Source organism: Hippoglossus stenolepis, chromosome 14, assembly GCF_022539355.2.
Source record: "Hippoglossus stenolepis isolate QCI-W04-F060 chromosome 14, HSTE1.2, whole genome shotgun sequence".
Lineage (NCBI taxonomy): Eukaryota > Metazoa > Chordata > Actinopteri > Pleuronectiformes > Pleuronectidae > Hippoglossus > Hippoglossus stenolepis.
In genome coordinates this window covers 21,845,778-21,866,239 of record NC_061496.1, presented here as the reverse complement: position 1 = coordinate 21,866,239, position 20,462 = coordinate 21,845,778, and the positions used below count along the sequence as shown (strand labels likewise).

The following is a 20,462-nucleotide window of genomic DNA, read 5'->3' as shown; positions in this document are numbered from 1 at the left end:
CGTCCCTTTTTTTAGTTTTCTCCTTCGCCTGCACACAGTGGCTGCTGCATTTATGCATGAGTGCAAGAGGGCAGGTGTGAATGGAGTGATTGTGCGAGGTGAAGCTGAGGCTTTCACAGGGGGGAGAAGCCCCACACAAGTTTTAATGGCTGACTGGGTGGGGGCCTCCATGAGGAAATGAATCTACTTATGTAAGCTGCTGCCAGTATGCACAGTGGGTCAGTTCAACTCTGCCTGGAGTGAGAAGTAATGTGAAGTTCTGTCTTACATCCTGTCACCGTCTCACTGGTTGACCATTTTGTCATTATTTAATCATTGACACAGCCTCTTCTGATATAACCTACAGCAGATATAACATATATAATAGAACTTTAAGATGTGATTTTTGATGCTTTCTAATGGGGGTTCCACACATTTCCTGCTGTATTGACAAACACAAGCGCATAAAAAGACAGAAGAGGAACTCGCATTTGACCACGTGTTAGAAACTCAACGCAACAACACAGACGACTTGACTGACGGCCACAGGCAAATAAATGAGCAGAGTTTGACACTTCACCTCAAGCAGAGGACACTCTCTGTACTCTTATATAACCATCATGTGCACTCTTTCTCTCTCTGTCTGTCTGTACCTCTCTCTCTCAGACTGTTGTGCTGTCAGTTGTCTCGCCGGCTATATTTACATGCTCTCTGTACCTGAGAAATATGAGATGTAGCTCAATTGTCAATACGTGGACCTGTTATTTCTTGTAGCAGCTGGCTGCCAGGATCCACCCGCCGTGGTTTGCATGTCAACATGTTAATAAAAATGGTCAAATAATCAGAGCCGCACAGTCGTGGTCTATTTTGGTCGATGATGCAGGCAAAGCAAGTTGCCTACTTCTTATTTTTGGTAACTACGTATTTATGTTTCATATAGCACAACCTCCATGGTTCCCTGCATTTTGATCAAATCGAAACAGAATTACATGTTTAATAAGTTTTTACTGAAAACCACATTTTAATGATACTTCTGCCCCATGTCTCCTTCTAGTTGTAATGCTACCAAGATAATTCATATGTCAAATTGTGTGTAATTCTCCTTGGATGGCTGTTATGACTTATCTTGTAGTTATTTTCCATTAGTCATTATTATTCTAATCCCAACAGACATCCATTGTATTTTCATTTCAGCTAATGTACAAAGTATTGCCATGATTTCCCACAGACCAATTGTACAAGATTATGGGTTTTTGTGAGCATTATATTGTATTTAAGTCTATGAATGCCCAATCAGATCAACTGCCTATGCGCTCATTTTGATCACGCATGTACAATTTAAGAATAATTGCTGTGTAAATCAAGTATTTTGACCTATTCAAATAAAAAATGCACACTGATCACCTGTAAACTCATTAATGGTATCCAGTGTATATCGGACTGCATTTAAGTCTAATGCAGATATGTTTTCAAGCCTCCATTCACTTCTACTGGTACGAGAGTATTGGGGCCAAGCGTAGGAAAAAATGAGGAGAGGGGCGATTTGCATTTTGTTTCTGTGCTGATATAGTTTCCTTGTAACTTAAACTGATTCTGGGGAACAGTTTCACCAATTCATGTGAACAAGGGTCTGTCCAGGTTGTACCCTGCTTCTTGCCCATTGTCAGTGTCAGCCCCCTCAACCCTTGAAAGGATAAAGAGGGATAGGTAATGGATGGATCTACATTCATTTTGTAGAGGCATAAGGATTCATATTAATAGATATTAATATTCTTAAAGGTTTGAAATCTTGAAATTTCAAGTTATATTTCAAGTCATGTTCTGACTTAATCGTTGATATTCAAAATAATATAATATTTCTCTGATTTAGTTAAATTTTATCCTCCACATTTCAACTTTTTTCTCAAAATCTTCTTATGTCTGAGCCTAATATTCTTCTATACACTGGGTCTATAACTAAGCCAAAACATTAAGGTGAATTTATGACTATTGAGTCACCCAGTAATCATGGCAGTCTGCATCAACATGCACAGCAATCACACACATGTTCTTCAGATTTTTACTAACTCTTTGTTGCAGTCAGTTTAAATAGCATACAGGTTATTTCTTTCTTTGACAAGAGAACTTCAGGTAAACCACCCAGAACAATTATTATCACAGAACCAACTTCTAAAGTTGAACACATGGATGCTGGTTATTATTTCACCCCTCCTCAACACATCCTTAACCAGAGGGATATCACAGCATCTTACAATATTTTAGACCAAACTAGAAACAACAGTAAGAATGGTACACAATACGATTCAGTACCGATTGCTGTTTGTGGCAACTTGTTGAAAAGTCCATTGGCAGAGGACAGAGGCAGATTTCCAAGACACGTCCATTGGCTCTTCAAAAATGTCACACCCATGTGAGTGTTTTGTCGGTGGGGTGCTGCAGCTGTCCGGATTCCTGAGGGGTCGGGGGTGAAACAATAGTTCCTCAGCGAGGCCTCCTTCGCAGAAAACGCTGTAGTTTCTTCTTTCAGAGCTCTACATTAGCACTGTTAGTGAGCCAGTTGCAGTTATTGAGTGTCAGTATTGCTCGAGATTACTGTCACGCTTAGTCATAAGCTGGACAGATAAGTCATTCAGGTGTGAGCGAACCTGATGCTGCCACGCTGGATCCTGGCCGTCGTCTCCAGATAAGGACCCATCTTGAGCTTTTTATGGCCCTCGCCTGCAGGGGATTTGAGGAGGGATTAGTGCTACTAAAAGGACAGTAGGAGAGAGGGAGGCCGGTGTGGCGGCAGTGAAAACCAGTCCTATCTCTCTTTCTTCTGTATATTTCCCCTCCCCACATTCTTTATATCTGTCCAGGCCCTGTTGATGTTATCCAGGTAACACTGTAAAAATAAGCTGCCTTCCTCCTGTTTCAAATTCATCTGTCTCTGATTGGCTGCTCTGTCCACTTGGATTTTCTCCACTTCATCGACCTGGCTCAGCTGAAGGAAAACAACCCAAGAGACGTGCTCACGAGCTCCCAGTGGACCACATTCCAGCTGCTTGTTTTGTTATTCCGCCTTTCGCCCTCAGCCTTGAATACAAGGCCCCTGGAAGAGAAAAACAATCAACTGAGGATTAAAATAAAACCCTCCAAATTGTAACACAACTGCACGCTGAAACAGATACGGAGCATAAGGACGCCACACATTCAACAGGATTAATAATGCACAGGACCTCCATCAATAGCTCTATCAGTGCCAAAAACAAAGGGTGGAGGCAGTGAGATAAGGGGCCCCCTCTGTCTCCGCCCTGTATCTGCTCCACGCTGGCGGCTTGAAGGCGGCCCAGCTCTAAAGGGCCTTGCTTGTGGGAGCTGGTGACAGGCCGGTGGTAACCCCGGGAGCTCTGTGCTGTCATACACAGCCGTATACAATGATCCCCTTCTCGACAGCACAGCCTGTGGCCCAGTCGCGCTCGCTGCCAGGCCCCCTACGATGTCCATGAGAGCACCAAGCATTGCCAGGGACAAAACAATGACGCCTCTATAAAACATCAGATCAGTCGCTCATTAAGGAGTATTTCTGACTGTCTCGCTCTGATAGCAACAAAATTCAGGAGCAGTTATGTTACTTGTGTCTAAAATGTTTTCAGTTCAGCCCTTAGAAAAACCGAATAGCTTTGGGTTAAATCTGACAATGAAGGGGGGAAGCTCTGTGTGAAAGAGACAACCACAACACTGTGACACATTAATGTATAGATTATGAGTGTGTCACAGAGCTGTTATCTATCTATACAACAAGTCCTTTACTATCTGGACTACACAGCTCACAGATAGTATGAGGTATGACTGTGAAACCAATAGGGGGAAAATAAACAATGGAATCAACAGATGGATTTCATTAAAGATGCTATACCTTTTTTCCTGAGTTAAAAATTCTTAACATGCACTGGAGGACTCAAGTTTCCACATCACACATGTATGTTGGGCCATGATGTCTTCCAATTAAATGGTAATTCAAGAAACAATGCTGTTACATAAACTTCCTCCAGCAGATAATTGAAAACAGCCTTCTGGCACATGTACAGTGAATGTCAAGCATCCATGGGGAAGGATAAACAAAACACATTTTGAGTGGAGAAGGTCTTTGAAACTGATCAAATCTAACCTTTTTGTTTAACCTTTGGCAACCATGTTAAATGAATACAAATGTGAGACAGCAGATCCCCATATGGTTGCTCTGTTATTAATTTGCCTCCTTCGGATAGAGGTCAGAGGTCAGAGGTCATGGTTCTGCACAACAGAAGCCCTGCCTTCTGCAGGAGGGTTTGTGTTAAACCCCCAACTTCCTGCAGGGACAGGAGGTTTTTCAGCAGAAGATGAGTGATGTACACTGCTCTGTTTTGCTTCACTGTCAAACTACCGATAAGACATCGAAAAGACCTCCTCACTGACACCTCTGAGTGATCTTAGCATACCTTAAACCCATCGATTCCTCGAACCACATCCTCATGTGGCTTTGTCCAAGTGGTTTTTCTGATACCCCAGCTGCCTCATGACTTCACTGCAGTAGGCCTCCACTTGGTTGATCTGCTCCACGTTGAGCCGCTCCCTCCACGCATATATGGCCTCTTTGGCATCTCTGGATGATATCAGGAAGGGCTTGTCCGAGGAGTACCCCTGGCCGTGCGTCATGTTGAGCGCAAACCTCTCCAGAGCAGGGGAGGTGGATAGGTTGGCGAAGCGGTAGAGCCTCTGGAGCTCCCCCATGGGGTGCAGGACCAGGTCCTCATAACGGAGGCGGAGGTAGTTCCTCCTCACCCACGGGGGGGCGTTCATCACCAGCATTATGTCACTGAACCAGTTGTCACAGATGAGCTCCATGGCGCTGGAGACGTAGCTCTCGGCCCGGTTCACCCTGTTGCTCGGCACCAGCAGCCGCTTGTACTTGTCGGCCTGCTTCTTGCTCCTCAGCACCTGGATGCTCTCCTTCACCAGTGCCTGCTTGGACTTAAGCCGCGAGTTGTGCACGGCCCTCGGGTCTCTGAAGAGCTGAATGATCTGGAGGTTGATCGCCGGGTCCTTCATCAGAGGCACCAGTGTGCTCAGGTCCAAAACGCGGACTCCCTTGATCACCATCACGGGGTACTTCTTACACTCCCTCTCCAGCTCCCTAATGTCCCTCTTTGGACACTTTGCGCACTGGTCCTCTTTCACCAGCCCGACTTCGTGCCGCTTGTGCGACTCGCACAGCGGCTCCGAGCAGATCACCTTGTTCATTTTCCAGCCGAATATGAACGACGTGGTGATGTTTTGCGTGCCTGCGTAAAGTTTGAGCACGGAGAAGTCGCAGCGGTACAGGGCGTTCATCATGTCCCGCACTGCGCCCTGGAGGCTGCCGGCGTCCCCCGGGTACAGCGCCTGCCAAATGTGCCACATCGGCTCGTACAGGTAGAAAACATCGGGGTGCTGGTTGAACAACTCCCCCAGGAACGAGGAGCCGGTCCTCCAGGTGGCGTGCACGTAGATGTGAACCCGGGACTGGCTCCGGTTGGCGGCGTACTCCGTCGCGTCGCTGCCGTTGACTTTATAACCGTTATCCCACAGCAGCGCCACCGTGTTCTCCAGATCTGGACATCTGGGCTGTTGCTGCGGCAGTCCATGGCCCGCGTGCTGCACGGATTTATCCCGGTAATCTAACACGTAGGGGATGAGCAGCAGTAACCCGGAATAAGCCAGAATCAGAACCAAGTATTTCTTATGGAGCCGTCTCTTCATCTCCTCTCAGCTGCGGTGTGGAGCTGCTTCTCGGAAAGGTCGGCACAGCGCTTTGTGCTGCGCCGCGCGCTCCACAGTAAAGTTATGTGAATGCGTGAGACAAGGAGTGAGTGTGTGTGTGTGTGTGTGTGTGCGTGGGGGGGGGGGAACTCGGCCCCGCCCCTTTAAAGGCAAAAATAACCCGATTATTTGTCCTACCTGTTCAAACACAACAATAATAAACAACAATAATAAATCGTCTCTGTGATCAAAGTTACAAAAACGTAAGTGTCAAACTGCCGTAAACACAGGGCGCGTGTGAGCACCGTTAAATCTGAAAGGTCAGAGACCGTTGACGAGAAGAGTTTCCAGGGGCTACCACCTCCTGTAACCGAGTGCAATGCATCATGGGAGATGGGTGAGCACTTGCAGCTCCTTTTTAATAGTGTATTTCCGGTGTTTTAATGTAGGTAAGTGTTTAACTTCTTCCCTCCAAACATTTTTAATCAGGCGCTTTCAGATAAATATTCCACATTTAAACTTTTTTAATACGTCGGTGTCGCGCATGCGCATACGCCGTCATTTGTTGTGAGAGGCGGGCGAGCGCAGCGCGGCACAGGACAAATCAATGGAGACATGGCTGAAGCTGCGTTACCTTTTCCTGAAGTGGCACGTGTAACATGTTATTGTTTTTGTTAGCCTGTTAGCTCCAGGTTAGCTCGCAGAATCACCTGTGCAGCAGCAAGCCTGGCGGATAGCAGGCGGCCAATCGCAGGGCTAACGTCAAGCTAGCTGCAGCAGCAGCGGTGACAGCAACATGGCACACTGGACCGACTTCGAGAAGGAGACAGAGAGAGAGACGAAGAAGCTGGTGAGATGCCTGAGCGGGGTGGAGGACGAGGAGGACCAGAACTTTCAGCTGGCACTGAAATTCGCCTGGTCCAACTTCAGGTGAGTCCGGGTGGCAGCAGCTAGCCGGGGAGCTGCTAACATGTAGCATCACGTTAGCCACAAACAAACGTCAGTAACGAGTGTGGCTTGTTGACAGGTTCCATCGCTACCTGGACGTGGACAGCCATAAAGTCCAGCGCAGTATAAATGGGTGAGTGTTGTCTGCTGTTCCTCCTGCAGTGTGTGTGTGTTGCAGGGATGGGATAATCTGGTACCTATAGTTTCCAATGGCAACCACCACGGCTTCACCCTGATCCTGTGTGAACTAGTATGACAGAGCATTCAAAACAAACACACGAAAAGGAAGACAAGTCATAGATACTCTGAATGTGTACCACGTTTACATTCAGGAGCACATACCCACCCACACCACATGTTGCTGTCCTGCATAATCTCCCATGTTTTCCAGAATCTATGAAAAGCTCATGATCCACTCTGACTTGAGTAAAGCAGGAAGTTGGATGAGGCTGACAGAAGAGTTCCTGAACTCACCTTTACCTAATACAGATGGAACAAAGGTATGGTATAGAAATTGGCCAATGGACAATGAATTCGAGCGTTAAGGCCAATAATTTTACACTGACATCAAGATAAATCCCTCATAGATTCTCCTCTTCATGGATCATGTTTCCCGTATGGTTAAAGCACAACGTCCTGACAGTTTACACAGTGCGCAGTACAGTTGTTTTGTGTTTCTTTGCAGACTGAAGTACATTACAGCATAGTGTCGCTGCTGCTCTTCTTGTCGGGATCCCCCTCAAACACAACCTTTATTGAGAAACCCAGGGTGAAGGAGGCTGGTGAGTTGATCTTTCATACATATTTAAAACAATTTCCCTTGCTTTTCTTTTCCCTGCTCGTGCTTAGATTTGCGTGGCGGCAAATCCACATCTGGCATTCTATCGGCTGGGGAATTTTGACAGACTTGTTTCACAAAAAATCCATGAGCAGGGGAGAAATCTGAGAGCAGACGATTTACACACACGCAGAAGCTAAGTGAGCGTGAGGAGAAGAGCTGGAGCTGGAGCACAGGAAATCTAAGCACCAGCAGGGTCTATTTGAGTGCAAGTGCCCCCCCACCTCCCTGACATGAGCACAGATGTCTGCGCCCTTTAATGCTGCTTGCAGCTTTAATTTCACTTGTGAAACCTAAGTATTTTTTTAAATGCTACATGCCCATGTTAATTATGAACTTGTCTGTGCAGAACCAGAGGACACATTTGACTGGGGTAAATATCTGATGGAGGGTGAGGACATAGACATCGGACCATATCCAGATACCCCTGTGAGTAGATCATAACCAAACCCACCCTATATGGACATTTGTTGCCACACCAGTACCACAACAGTTACAGTTCATGGATTTGTATCAAAGTCAAACTTTTTCAACGTTTTTTTAGGAGTGGTCTGAGGAGGAGAGTGAGGATGATGACAGTGAGCAGCCAATCAGCAGGGAGGACTCTGGGATCCAGTTGGACAGAACCCCCCAGGAGGACCAAGACAACACCAACAAACCAGTTCCAGTCACCTGGACAGGTACATGGTTATGAAATAATGTAAAACAATATTGTATCAAAACAATCATCTGTGTATCTACACTGAAGCTTTTGTGAGTGTAAAAATAATTCCACTCCGTGTGTTTCCAGTGGGGGAGCCTGACGCCCGCGCCTGGCTTGAGCAACATGTGGTGACGCCGTACTGGGTCCCTCATGCCTCTCGTTTTCCTCACAGCTTGCACTTACACTCCAACTTGCTCAATGTGTGGTAAGATTCTAAACTGATTTCTCTGCCTTTGCTTCAGTCACTAATTTGATTAATTTTGGTTACCACATCATTCACAACAGTATTGGATACAGTTTTGTAGAAATATTGGTATCACTTATACACTTGATTTGAAATCCATCCTGAATGTGTCTCCTGTGACCAGCTGTGATCTGATCTCACTTCCCCGCTTTGTATGCAAATAATCATGTAGGTTATTTCCTTTTAATGAAGACCAAATGAAACCAGTCTGACTATACAGATGTGTGTGTTGTCTCTGTGTTTGTGTGTGTGCGTGCTTGTATGTCGGAGTGAGTAAGAAAGAGAGAGAAAAGACAGCGAACAGCGTTGGAAGGGGCTGAGTGAATCAGTACGCAGCATCATAAAGATTTGAAATTTCTTTTAATCATGTGGTGGTCGGTGTTGATACTATGACGGTGACCACAAACAAGTCAACGTATGAACACTGGGAAGAAAAAAACACTTTTGAAACTTTAGGGGGTTATAGGACGTCAGCTGAGGAGGCGGTCCTTCATGTGTGGTCAAGGACCTATTTGCATTCACACAGATACAAAATTGTGGCCACATGTGTCCAGGACTACCTCCGAATGTGATTTAAGTGATCAGATCTCAGGACACATTCAGGACACATTTGGTTATGTTCACATACGACTTAAATTTAAATACTTGTGATCTGATTACTCAGGACGAATGTCCATACCAGGTCTGAACGGGGTCTCTGCCCCTCACTCTGAGCTTAGCTATTAAAATTTGTTGTGTTTCAGTTTCCTAAAACTTCAATTCTTATTGATAAAATCCACACCCTTAGACCCTCCACATGCGACCAGGCATACTTCTGTCACCTGTTTACTACATTACAGTATATGGTTAGGTTCATAATAAGACTTTATTGCTAAACACACAAATTCTTTCACATAAAGTTCACTTCAGAGGATTTGGGAGCTGAGATGATTTGAAAAGGTCAAATGTTTATGCTGTGCTCCTCTCTTCTCTTCTCAGGGATCAGCACTTGTATAACACTGATCCATTGTATCTACCAGAAGAAAAGGCCTTTGTCACAGAGACCCAAGTAATACGGGAGACACTGTGGTAAGATGGAATGATGCTGTGGTGTGTGACTGTGACTGTGACTTTTTGTTGTCAATTTACAAACTTTCAAAGAAATATGTCTCCTGACTTCTCACACGTTTTATCTTTTTATATGTTGTAAATCCCCAAAACATTTGAGTCCTCCTTGTTATGTTGCACTGGAAATCCCCCGACTCATACTGAGGGATTTATTTAGTAATATCTGTGACTAATATGTTGTAGGCTTCTGTCTGGCGTGAAGAAACACTTTATATTCCAGCACCATGATGGAAAAGTGTCTGTAAGGAACAACGTGGTGATAACTCATCTAACCAGCGTAAGTTGAAAATCTGAAAATGACTCTTATTATATCTGATTAGGCTCCATTAGCCGTAGGAAACCATCTTTTCTCTCCTTGTGCTACAGAGCTGCCTGCGCTCTGTGCTGGAGCATATCGCTGTGTACGGTCAGGCGGTGTTCAGGCTGCAGAGGTTCATAGACGAGGTGACGGGGTACAGCTCGGAGCCCTGTCCACCGAGCTCTGGTTCCTCCTACAGCTCCAAGAAGGGCTCTGAGCCTCCCTTCAGGACCTACCAGGCCTTTGTGTGGGCGCTCAACAAGTACTTCGCAGGCTTCAAAGAGGAGCTCACCACAATTGAGAGAGAGATCATACGCAACGGCAAGTACAGCGTGTTTGATGAGGTGAAAACCTCTGCGTTAGTACAGCAACATGAACTTTGCATTCCTTGTAACAAGATAACACTGGTATCACAACACAGGTGATCTTTAGAAAAATGTTTGACGTTGTACATGTAATCTGAGCCATTTTAGCACTTGAATTTAAGTTCCCCGTTACTACAACGGATTTCTGTGAGCTGGATTCTGGAGAGGCCCTGTATGAGATGAGTGTAGAACCGAAAAAGGAAAAAAAACTAAAGGAAGGGGCTATTAAAATATTACGTATTTAGTCATAAATATGTTTAGGTAGGTATTCGACTTAATTATGTAATTGATAACTGATAGTCCACAAACAACCTGGTCAGAATTTATCTCAGTACACTCAGCTTGGCTGTGATAAAGACAATATATACCTACTGTGTCTGCTTGTAGTTTGTGAGATACGTTTCGTGGGTTATTCTCTCCTAGTGGAAGTCCAATAGTAAAGTGTAAGTAATTCTGGGACTCACATTTTCCTTCATATCTGTCGTACTTGAAATAGGTCTTAAATTGCATTATTTATGGTCTTAAAATGTTTTGACTTGTTGAAACCTGAAAAATTCCTGGATTTGGAATTTAGGATATTTGAAAGGTAAACAGATAGTTAATGACTAAAATGCATAGATTTAAATGTTTGTGTCAGGGAAGGGGTTTGTACAAACACACTGACATTATGTTTTAACACATTGTTGACCTTGTTATCAACAATTGCAATATACGACATTGCTTTGCATAGTATCTTTAGCCACCTCTTATTAAAGGTAATTGATCAATGAGGGGTTTATTTGTTAATTTGGTCTTTGTTTGATGAGTCCTCCTCTTTTACAGACGAGACTGTGACGCTGTCTGCAGTTCTGGAGAGACTCGGTCCTCACTTGGCTCAGATCAAAGTGCTGCACAAAGTCTTCTGCACTGGGGTCGCTGAAGTTCCCCCCGAGACTCCAAATGTTGTGAGGGCGTCTCACTTGCTCAACACCCTGTACAAGGCGATCATTGAGTATGACAATGTCGGGGAAGCATCTGAACAAGATGTGAGTTTATTATTAAGAATCAGGTTCAGTGAAATCAACATAACAGACACAAATCATTGATGTTGAAAGGGAAATATCGCTGTCTGTTGTCTTTCTTTGCTAGGTGGCTCTATTGTTTTCTCTATGGACAGAGACGGTCCGACCGTATTTGGAGATTGTGGATGAATGGATTGTTCACGGCCACTTGTTTGACCCTGCAAAAGAGTTCATCATCCAAAGGTATGATACAGAGATGGAGAGGATGGATTAAAAAAAGATCTCCTCCAACATGACTTTTGTAAGTCCCGACATTCGCTCCTCTTCTTGTACAGGAACAAAGACGTCCAGGTGAACCACAGGGATTTCTGGTACGCCACCTACACGCTGTACAGTGTTTCGGAAACAGTGGAGAACGAGGAGAAGCTGAATGATGCAGCCAGCGGGAGCTCCGGAGGCGATCAGGGCTCCAGCCACAGGCAGCTCACCATGGTGTCCTTCCTAAAACCTGTCCTCAAGCAGATTATCATGGCAGGAAAATCCATGCAGCTGCTCAGAAATCTGGACTGTAAGGAGACGGAGCAATCAGAGAGATCCCCTAGAGGTCAGCGTTTGTTCTGAAAGTGACATTTCTTTGGTATCTATGTACTTACACTGGTTTAGGTTTGAGTTCAGTATTGACTTGAGCTGTGTCAAACTCTTGCATTGCAGATGCAGAGAGGAAGACTTTATACACGCTGTTTTTAGAGTCGGTGCAGTCACGCCTCTGCAGCCAAGAGGAATCTCCGACAGACACAGTAACTGAACAGCAAGCCACTAAGAGGAGTCTCATACAGATGCAGTCCATCGTGGCCCAACACTTGGAGATTGATGACGTCCATGATCCGTTGCTGGCCATAAACTTTGCCAGGTAAATAGTAACACCATTAAAATAACAAGTAGATCGCCAAGCTTACTTGTTCTGCTCAAAAGAAACAGTGTAGCAAATTTTAGAGCAGAGCAGGAGGCAATTTCGTCATTCATTAATTTCAAGAATAAAGCCCAGGGCTTCAATTTATCCATCATTATGCAATACCTTTTTGCAGCTGTTGGTTTTATCATTTCTCAAATGGCACTATTCAAACATAATTGGATTTCAAAGGGATTAAATGTTTTCGGTCCCAGACCTGCAGGTCAGGCTGAATGGTTAGATTTACATTCTGGTTACCTTCTGTTCCCCCTCAGGCTGTACTTGGACCAGAGTGACTTCTACGAGCGTTTCTCTGGAGGTGATTTTATCGTGGAGCGTTCCTCGCAGTCGGTCACCTGCCAGACATTTGAGCTCACCCTGCGCTCCTGCCTCTACCCCCACATCGAGAGGCGGTACATCGAGTGCTGTGGAAACCTGATGAAGACCCTGAAAAAAGACTACAGGTAAGCGTCACTCTTGTGGCTACTATATGACTGAATCCCTTTTTGTTAGTGCACATGGAACGTTTGAATTCCTTGGTGTCTCCAAAGGCTGCTGGAATACCTCCAAGCCATGAGGAACTACTTCCTGCTGGAGGCCGGAGACACCATGTACGACTTTTACACGGCCATCTTTGACAAGGTGCAGGAGAAGGAGAGCTGGCAGCAGCGGTCTTTTCTCAATGTGCAGCTGCAGGAGGCAGTGGGACAGCGCTACCCAGAGGACGGTAGCAGGTACTGCCTGCTTTATCAACATTTAAGACACAGAATATTGATAATTATGAGAATATTAAGCTTTTATATAATTGGAAAAAACAACTTTTCCCCATCATTGTATGTTTTATAGGTTATCAATCTTCTTAGAGCCCATGGACCCTTCAAGGAAAAAACACCCTGTGAATAACCTTGAAGTACTTACTCTCAGTTACAAGGTAAGCTTCAATTGTCTTCATACTTTTTTAAGCTGCCACATTGTGTTTTACTCCTCCCTTTTTACATAGATTAATATATATTTACATGGATTTCTGCGTAGGTTCCCTGGCCCGTCGACATCGTGATCAGCACTGAGTGTCAGAAGATCTACAATCAAGTGTTTCTCCTCCTGCTGCAGATCAAATGGGCCAAATACAGTTTAGACACACTTCGATTCAGTGGTACGAGTCGGTTGAGACACGTTTCAATCAACTGACTCCTTGTATGTGAAATTTCCAAACTTGAAACAGTTTTTCTTTTTTGATCATTGTCCAACAAAATGAGAAATTTGAAGTCTGATATTGTTGTTGTCATTTCCATTACAGAACAACAAATCCATTAATAGAGAAACAAAAGAAAGAATAATCAATAAATATAGTTAGTTGCAGCCCTACTTATGTTGGTACTTCTAATTTGACCCATATTAAGTGCTCATTCAATTGATATCCATGATAACACATCACCTGTTGATTGTGCATGAATACTAAGAGTGTGAAGACTTTTCTTGCCGTGCTCTAATATGTGAAATGTTTCTCTGTTGTAGATTTCACTGCCATCAGTAAGAAAGTGGAGGGAGCGCTGGCTGAGGAGGCGAAGGTCAAAGAGCCTATAAATCAGCAGATCCACCGAATGTGTCTGCTGCGGGTCAAACTGATGCACTTTGTCAACAGCCTTCACAACTACATCATGACCCGGGTGAGAGGGATCATGGGATAGACCTTTGTCACAGCAGACATGCACAACACCAGGAACATGAAACTGAAATGGACTTTTAACCATTATTCATTTTAATATTTACACCGGTACTTTTGTACTGTGACATGTCAACTTTTTGACTGATCGGCTTCCAAATGTATCTTTGCGCAGACACATTGTACTGCAGCTAAAACGTAAGAACGTTTTGAAGAATCACATTGGTGATGCTTTGAAGAACAGTATAATATAACTGCCATGACCGTGATAATGACCCCATTCAGACCTGGTATTAACATCCGTCCCGAGTGATCTTATTATTAGAGGACAGCTTTAAATACATGGTTGTGATCACTGAGAGACCATATTCGGAAAGGGGCCTGGGACTGCGTGAATGCATTTCCATGCTACAGCATCATAATGAATCGAAAGTATTTTTTACACTTCTCAGTGCCCATACGTTGATTTGTTTATGGCCACCATTTGGCCAGTCATTTGTAAAGTATACAGTTGTTAATTGGCTAATTTATTTGATAACACTTATTGACATTATCTTCAATCTCTTTATACTTTTTGCTGTCAGATTCTGCACAGCACCGGACTGGAGTTTCAGCACCAAGTACAGGAAGCGAAGGACCTGGACCAGCTGATCAAGATCCATTACAGATATTTGGCAACAATCCATGACCGCTGCCTGCTGAGAGAGAAGGTAAATAGCACCCACAGGGGAACAGGGTTAACTGGAGGGCAGGTATTGTTAATTATACAATATGGCTAAGTAGTGTTTACCATCCTGGACTAAAATACTGAGTGTCTGTCAGCTCCAGCATCACCTTTGCTTGGCTGAAGCTGTACTGCGTTGGCAGGCGGATAAATACATTAATACTCATAACTCCACCTATTAATTATTTGTATCCTTTGATCACATGTTTATATTTGTTGTTTAGACTAAGGCAGCTGGACATGGGCTGCCTCCTACGTGGTTTTATAGCATTAAATACATTCCCTGTTGTCTAATGCAATGTTGTGTTTTCTCAGGTCAGTTTTGTGAAGGAGGCAATAATGAAGGTTCTGAATCTGGTCCTGATCTTCTCTGACCGATGGCAGACTGGATTTGGAGCCTGGAAGTAAGAGCTTTCATATTGAGTGGAGGGAACTGTAATTAATTCACAACATAAGCCAACACAAATATGAACTCTGGAAGATGTCCGGACTTTCTCCAGAGTTTGCCCTTCACGTATAAAACACGCAGCAGGAAATTCTCTGCTAAGATGCGTTCACAACACGGAAATCTCCGGGCTGTTGTAACGTGTTTTTACTTAACAGCACATTGAGTGTTTATCACCAAAACGCTCTCTTGACATCTTCATCGGTGTTCTCTACGTGTGTGCCACCACTTTTTCCTCTTGAGCTATTCTGAGATAGGTATCCTTTTTCCACACACCCACTCGCTCACGGTTAATCCTCTGGAGAATCTCCTGCTGTTTTCTCACATAGGCTCATTCAGACATTTCCCCTAATGTTTACTAGGGGGCTGGCCGGTTGTTCACACTCGAATGCATTTCTTATATTTCAAACGATTGCAGTAGCAGCTATCCCGACAGGCCTTTTGAATCTCAACATTGTGTTTATCTCTGATTACAGGATCGAGTCCATTGATAAAATGGAGTCAGATTTCAAAAACTGTCACATGTTCCTTGTGACGATACTCAACAAGGCCGTGTGTCGCGGCTCCTTCCCCCACTGTGAGTAACACTGAAATCAGACAGGCCTGAGTTTCTGTTGAAGTTTTACTTTAGACCTCTCTGTACAGAAAGGAATAATTCACTTGGAAGTAATCAGCTTTTCTTTGCCTCTTGTACAGTGGAGTCTCTTGCCCTTTCTCTGATGGCCGGATTCGAGCAGTGCTGAGGAACCGTCCATGTGTTTTGACATGACGGGCTCAACTCTGTTTGCTGCTGTGTCTCATGTCTGTCTTTTCTCTGACTGCTGTCATTGTTCATGATGGTGTCCAACGGTGTGATGTCACTATCTGCTCTGACTGCTGGAGATGGAATTGAACCATGTGGTTTGTGCCATAGTCAAATGCAACTTGTGAACATACATCGGCAGTATCTAAAAGAAAAATGTAAATTTGTTGTAAATTATTTTTTTAATGAGCTGTTATATTGTTTGCAATGTGTATACATAAAGCACAATAAATCTTGCTCAATGATGTATGTTATTCAACATAATGTGATATTGCTGTGAAATTAAAGTTTATTACAAAATATTATTGACATTGTATCAACAAATTCATTTTGACATTTTGCAGTTGAGGCCTATACAAGATCTTTGTAGAGAGGTAATTGATACACAACTGAATAGATTTGTGAAACGCTGTGGGGATATAAAAACATTGTGGGTTCAGGGTTTGAGTTTTTGGTTAAAAGCCTGCAGCTCTGAAAGAGTGATGAAGTAGTTCGCCCTCAGCAGTGTGGTCACTGTGTGCTTTTGTTTTCCTTCCTATGACCTACAGCTGCGGATTAAAGGGTTTTCACAAGTGATCTGTACAGGCATTGTTCCAGTTGGACCTCAGTGTAGCTAATGACTTAGTGGTGAATTGAAGCACACAAGCTGTGTAGTTGCTGTACGTGGCGTCTGGAGTCATTTATTTGCTCTGAGTGACCTTTAACAGAATGTGTGATTTTGGAAAACCACAAAAAATGCCAGAAAATCTGCCTTATTTGATTTCATGTTTCTTTATTTCCTTGTCTCAGTTCTCTTGTGCCCTCTGAAGCTGTTTTTTAGAACCTTTTACAGATAAAGCATAATGTTGAATACAACAGTGAAGTACAGTGAAACTGAGTGACGGCTTTCATTTCCCTATTGATCATTTATTTTCTTAGTCTCTTGTCAGACCTTATATTTTACATTTTGTTTGCAGTATTGAACAAAACTTTATAAACTTGCTATACAACTAGACAGAAATATTTATATTGGCTAAAAAGACCCAATTAGTCAATGGTAGTAGCAATAGATCAATATTTTTTATCAATATTTGATTCCACAAAATGTCTGTCTGTATGTGGAACACATATTTCGGGAAACAACTTAGCGGCTTCACACTGAATTTTGAAGTATTGTTAATACTTGTATTGATAATAGCCTGATGAGGTGTGGTATTGAATTTGGTGTGATTTGGACACATGATACGTTCAATATTAATAACCTTTAAATAAACAGGCAAACAGCACCTTACAGTCACTGGGGTGTGGCTAAACAGTCAGTCTGTGGACAGAGTTACATGTCTGTAACATGTGGCCAGTGGCCATCAACTAGCAGCCTGTGGGTCAGAGCTGGCTTTTGGTTGCTTCAATACTTTATATTGAGTGGACTTACAGGTCTTTTATTTTGTTGTTTGTTAAATTTTTTATATAGTTAAATTTATTTTGAAAAGTTGTGAACTTAAGTCTGAAGATTGTGTCAATTACTTAACAGACTTTTGGCATAGCTGACATACAGTCTATGAAAAAATGTAACAGCAATTCAATTAATCATTCAAACTTATATATACACCACACATACTAACAGTAAAAAGCACAATTCAATTTAATTTTATGAAAGACATTGAGTATAAACTCTTCATTGCAGATGAACACAAAGTTGTCTAACTTCACTCTGCACCATAGACTGTTTATAAAAAGCTCTGCACACAACGTCCAGCACACAAACAATAAAAAGTTTATATTTTATATTGTAGAACTGTTTGAGGAGGACTCACTACTGACAAGGAATCATTCTGAAGAAGCTGCAGAGCTTTGACACAGGACAAGAGAACCGAACATTTTAAACACACAGGTTTACAATGGGCTCTGCACTGGTAAGACCCAAATAATCAATGGTAGTAGTAGACAAATAATTCAAATTGATTAAGCACGTTTTTCAATATATGTAAAATATTTCATACGAATTTATATCCAGGAAATTACATTATGTTACATTACATTTCATTTAGCTGACCATGAGGGTACAAACCCAGAACAACAAGAATCAAGAAAGTACAATTTCTTCAAGAGAGGCAAACTTTTTATTCAAGGTGTAGTCGGAAGAGATGTGTTTTTAGTTTGCGGCGGAAAATGTATAGACTTTCTGATTTCCTGGTGTCATTGGGGAGCTGTTCCACCATTTAGGAGCGAGGACAGCAAACAGTCGTGATTTCGTTGATTTAAAAACTCTGATTTTGTTCATTTTTAAAGAGGGAATCAAATCCCTCTTCAAATCCATGCCTCATGTGTGCTGCAGCAGCTGGAGCAGGGGGGTGGGGGGGTGTTTTTGGCACAAATCAGCTTCCATACCCGCGGGCAGGTTCTCACTGTACATTCCTCCGTCCCGGCCTGTGGTCCCCGCCTATGGCCCCTGCTGCCTGTGGTCCCAGCCTGTGGTCCCTGCTGCCCTGTGGTCCGGGCCCTAGCGGAGCAGAGCCGCACCGCAGCTCCGAGCCCAGCTTCCTGTTGAGTTTCCCTGTATGAGGGACAGGAACTCCCTGCTCGACTTCTCTCCCCCGCCCATGATAATAACACCGACCGAGGAAAAGATTCCTTTGGCCGACGACTGGAATAAAAGCTTGGATAGAGGCGCTGAAAGACCCGGCCTGCGCGGTGGCCAGAGAGGGATCGAGCTCCCGGCTGCATGTGGCTGTAGTCCGCTGTGAGAGCGCAGAAGTTTTCCCTGCTAACCAGCGACTGACTGCGGGTGAGTGGGGAAGAGTCCTCTCGAAGTTGGTTTCGTGGTGTGAACTTCCAGCGAAGTCCGCCGAGCAGCGAGAGAAAAGAAAGTAGTGTCGCTGACTCCGAGCCGAGCCGGTTCGAGGTTAGAGATCAGCCTCCTGGTCCGGGTCGAGGCGCGCGGACCGAATTAGCTCAGAGGTTAAACAGCTTGTTGCGGTTCAAAGCCATTTTCCTGGCTCGCAGGCCCGAGCTGTGACTAATCTCAGGCCCCGGCACGGAGCAGGGACACGGCCATTACTCCACTGCCATGTCGGAGCAGCTTTCACAGGACGAATCCACCGCAGCGAGTCTCTGGGTTGTTGTCCATTCGCTCTGAACGTTGTTTGTGGAGAGTTTAGTGTTTACCTGTGACTTGGTAAGTGGAGAGTTGTGTCCCCAGGTGGGAAAGAGACACACCAGTTACCATATTATTATCATCTCTGATCCAACATTGACTTTACTGTCTGCAAGTGTTGAATATTTAAAGCAGTATGAGTGTGTTCTTGTGGACATGGCTGTTCTTCCTCTGGTTGTTACTGTAGCTGGACATTTGTCCCGCTGGGTTCCCCACCCTCCAGATGATGCGTTTAGGGCCCGGCCACTCTCTGTAAATAACAAAACACTCGAGTTTTTCTGCTTTCTACTTTTCTCGCCTTTTCATATCACCAGTGCAGCGCCTGTTTGCAATGTGGTGTTCGCTTGTCCTGGAGCCACTTCAGAATTATTTCTTGACATAAGTGTCTCCTCTAACAATACTACTATATACTGTCACTTTCTATTGTTTGTGTGCTGGACGTTGTGTGCAGAGCTGTTTATAAACAGTCTATTGTGCAGAGTGAAGTTAGAAAACTTTGGGTTCATCCTATCTGGTTTATCTGCAGTGAAGAGTTTATACTCAATGGTTTTCATAACATGAAACAGAATTGGCTTTAGTACTGTACATGTGTGTGGCTTAAAAGTTTGAATGATTAACTGAACTGGTGTTATTTTACTCATACCTGGCATGTTGGGGATGTCAGGTATGAGTATTGCTGAAGGCTGCTGGATGAAGACTTGTTCAACTCAGTCGAAAGACTGACTGTTGGCACACTGCCTCACCCCCACTGCCTGCTACAAAGCACTGGACGCCTGTTTATTCAAAATTTGTTAATATTGAACATATCTCTTGTCCAATTTGCACCAATTGCAACACTACACTTCCCTGGACCACTAAGATTACATGTGCCAAGTATGAAGCTGATGAGATGAATTTTTCGTGGGATATACGTTCCACATACAGACAGAAAGGCAGCCATTTGTGGAATTAGTAGATTAGATAGAGGGCAACTTCTCAGTTGAATGTGCAACAGCAACAATTATATACGTGTGGATTAAGAAGTTGACATTTTTACCTTTTGACTCTGCACCCTCTTTGCTTTGCCTTTGATTATCTCTCATCTTTGTTATGAAGGAATGGGGGATGGGCATGAAGATGCTGTGGGTAAAACCTCACCGGTAAAAGTTTGGTTTGGTATTTTTCTCTGTGGTTGTTTTTTTTTTAAAATCAAGGATGCTGATAAACTAAATGAGAGTATCACATCTGGAGTGATAAACAGTATGCAGCATAATGTTTACAGTACAACAGTGAAGTACAGTGAAACTGAGTGACGGCTTTCATTTCCCTATTGATCATTTATTTTCTCAGTCTCTTGTCAGACCTTATATTTTACGTTTTGTTTGCAGTATTGAACAAAACTTTATAAACTTGAGCGGGGTTTGCAGTTGGATGTTCCCTTTTTTAATATCTGTGAAAAAGAAAAGAAGTTAATTAATAAACTTCATTGTGTCCCAATTAGCTCAAACCAGTGATTTTAGGTTC

General features: G+C 43.6%; 3 protein-coding genes across 5 annotated transcripts in view; 2 read left to right on the top strand and 1 right to left on the bottom strand.

Annotated features, from left to right (window-relative positions):
* Positions 1-2,029: 2,029 nt before the first annotated feature.
* On the bottom strand, positions 2,030-5,889 carry chst7 (carbohydrate (N-acetylglucosamine 6-O) sulfotransferase 7). Its single transcript, XM_035175953.2, has 2 exons — positions 4,440-5,889; positions 2,030-3,070 (listed from the first exon to the last, which is right to left on the bottom strand). Exon 1 carries the CDS (start codon positions 5,737-5,739, stop codon positions 4,471-4,473), a length of 1,269 nt encoding a protein of 422 aa, XP_035031844.1. The 5' UTR covers positions 5,740-5,889; the 3' UTR covers positions 2,030-3,070; positions 4,440-4,470.
* Positions 5,890-6,083: 194 nt separating this feature from the next.
* On the top strand, positions 6,084-16,131 carry tubgcp5 (tubulin, gamma complex associated protein 5). 2 transcript variants are annotated; one of them, XM_035175949.2, is made up of 24 exons: positions 6,084-6,188; positions 6,418-6,669; positions 6,767-6,820; positions 7,079-7,187; positions 7,373-7,469; positions 7,875-7,954; positions 8,070-8,205; positions 8,316-8,433; positions 9,451-9,540; positions 9,763-9,856; positions 9,946-10,198; positions 11,065-11,267; positions 11,371-11,486; positions 11,579-11,847; positions 11,955-12,153; positions 12,468-12,656; positions 12,744-12,926; positions 13,039-13,123; positions 13,225-13,345; positions 13,708-13,859; positions 14,440-14,565; positions 14,895-14,983; positions 15,501-15,601; positions 15,721-16,131. In XM_035175949.2, exons 2-24 carry the CDS (start codon positions 6,536-6,538, stop codon positions 15,765-15,767), a joined length of 3,045 nt encoding a protein of 1,014 aa, XP_035031840.1. In that variant the 5' UTR covers positions 6,084-6,188; positions 6,418-6,535; the 3' UTR covers positions 15,768-16,131. The 2 variants fall into 2 exon arrangements, with proteins under 2 accessions (XP_035031840.1, XP_035031841.1); XM_035175950.2 differs by having other exon boundaries at positions 6,100-6,184.
* Positions 16,132-18,281: 2,150 nt separating this feature from the next.
* cyfip1 (cytoplasmic FMR1 interacting protein 1) overlaps positions 18,282-20,462 on the top strand; it is a 29,123-nt gene continuing 26,942 nt past the window's right edge. Inside the window, exon 1 of one of the 2 annotated variants that reach the window (XM_035176266.2) lies at positions 18,282-18,590. The gene's annotated coding sequence lies outside the window, so the exon portion shown is untranslated. Of the gene's footprint in view, positions 18,591-18,790; positions 18,981-20,462 lie in introns of those variants that run through there. The other variant, XM_035176267.2, reaches the window with a different exon arrangement.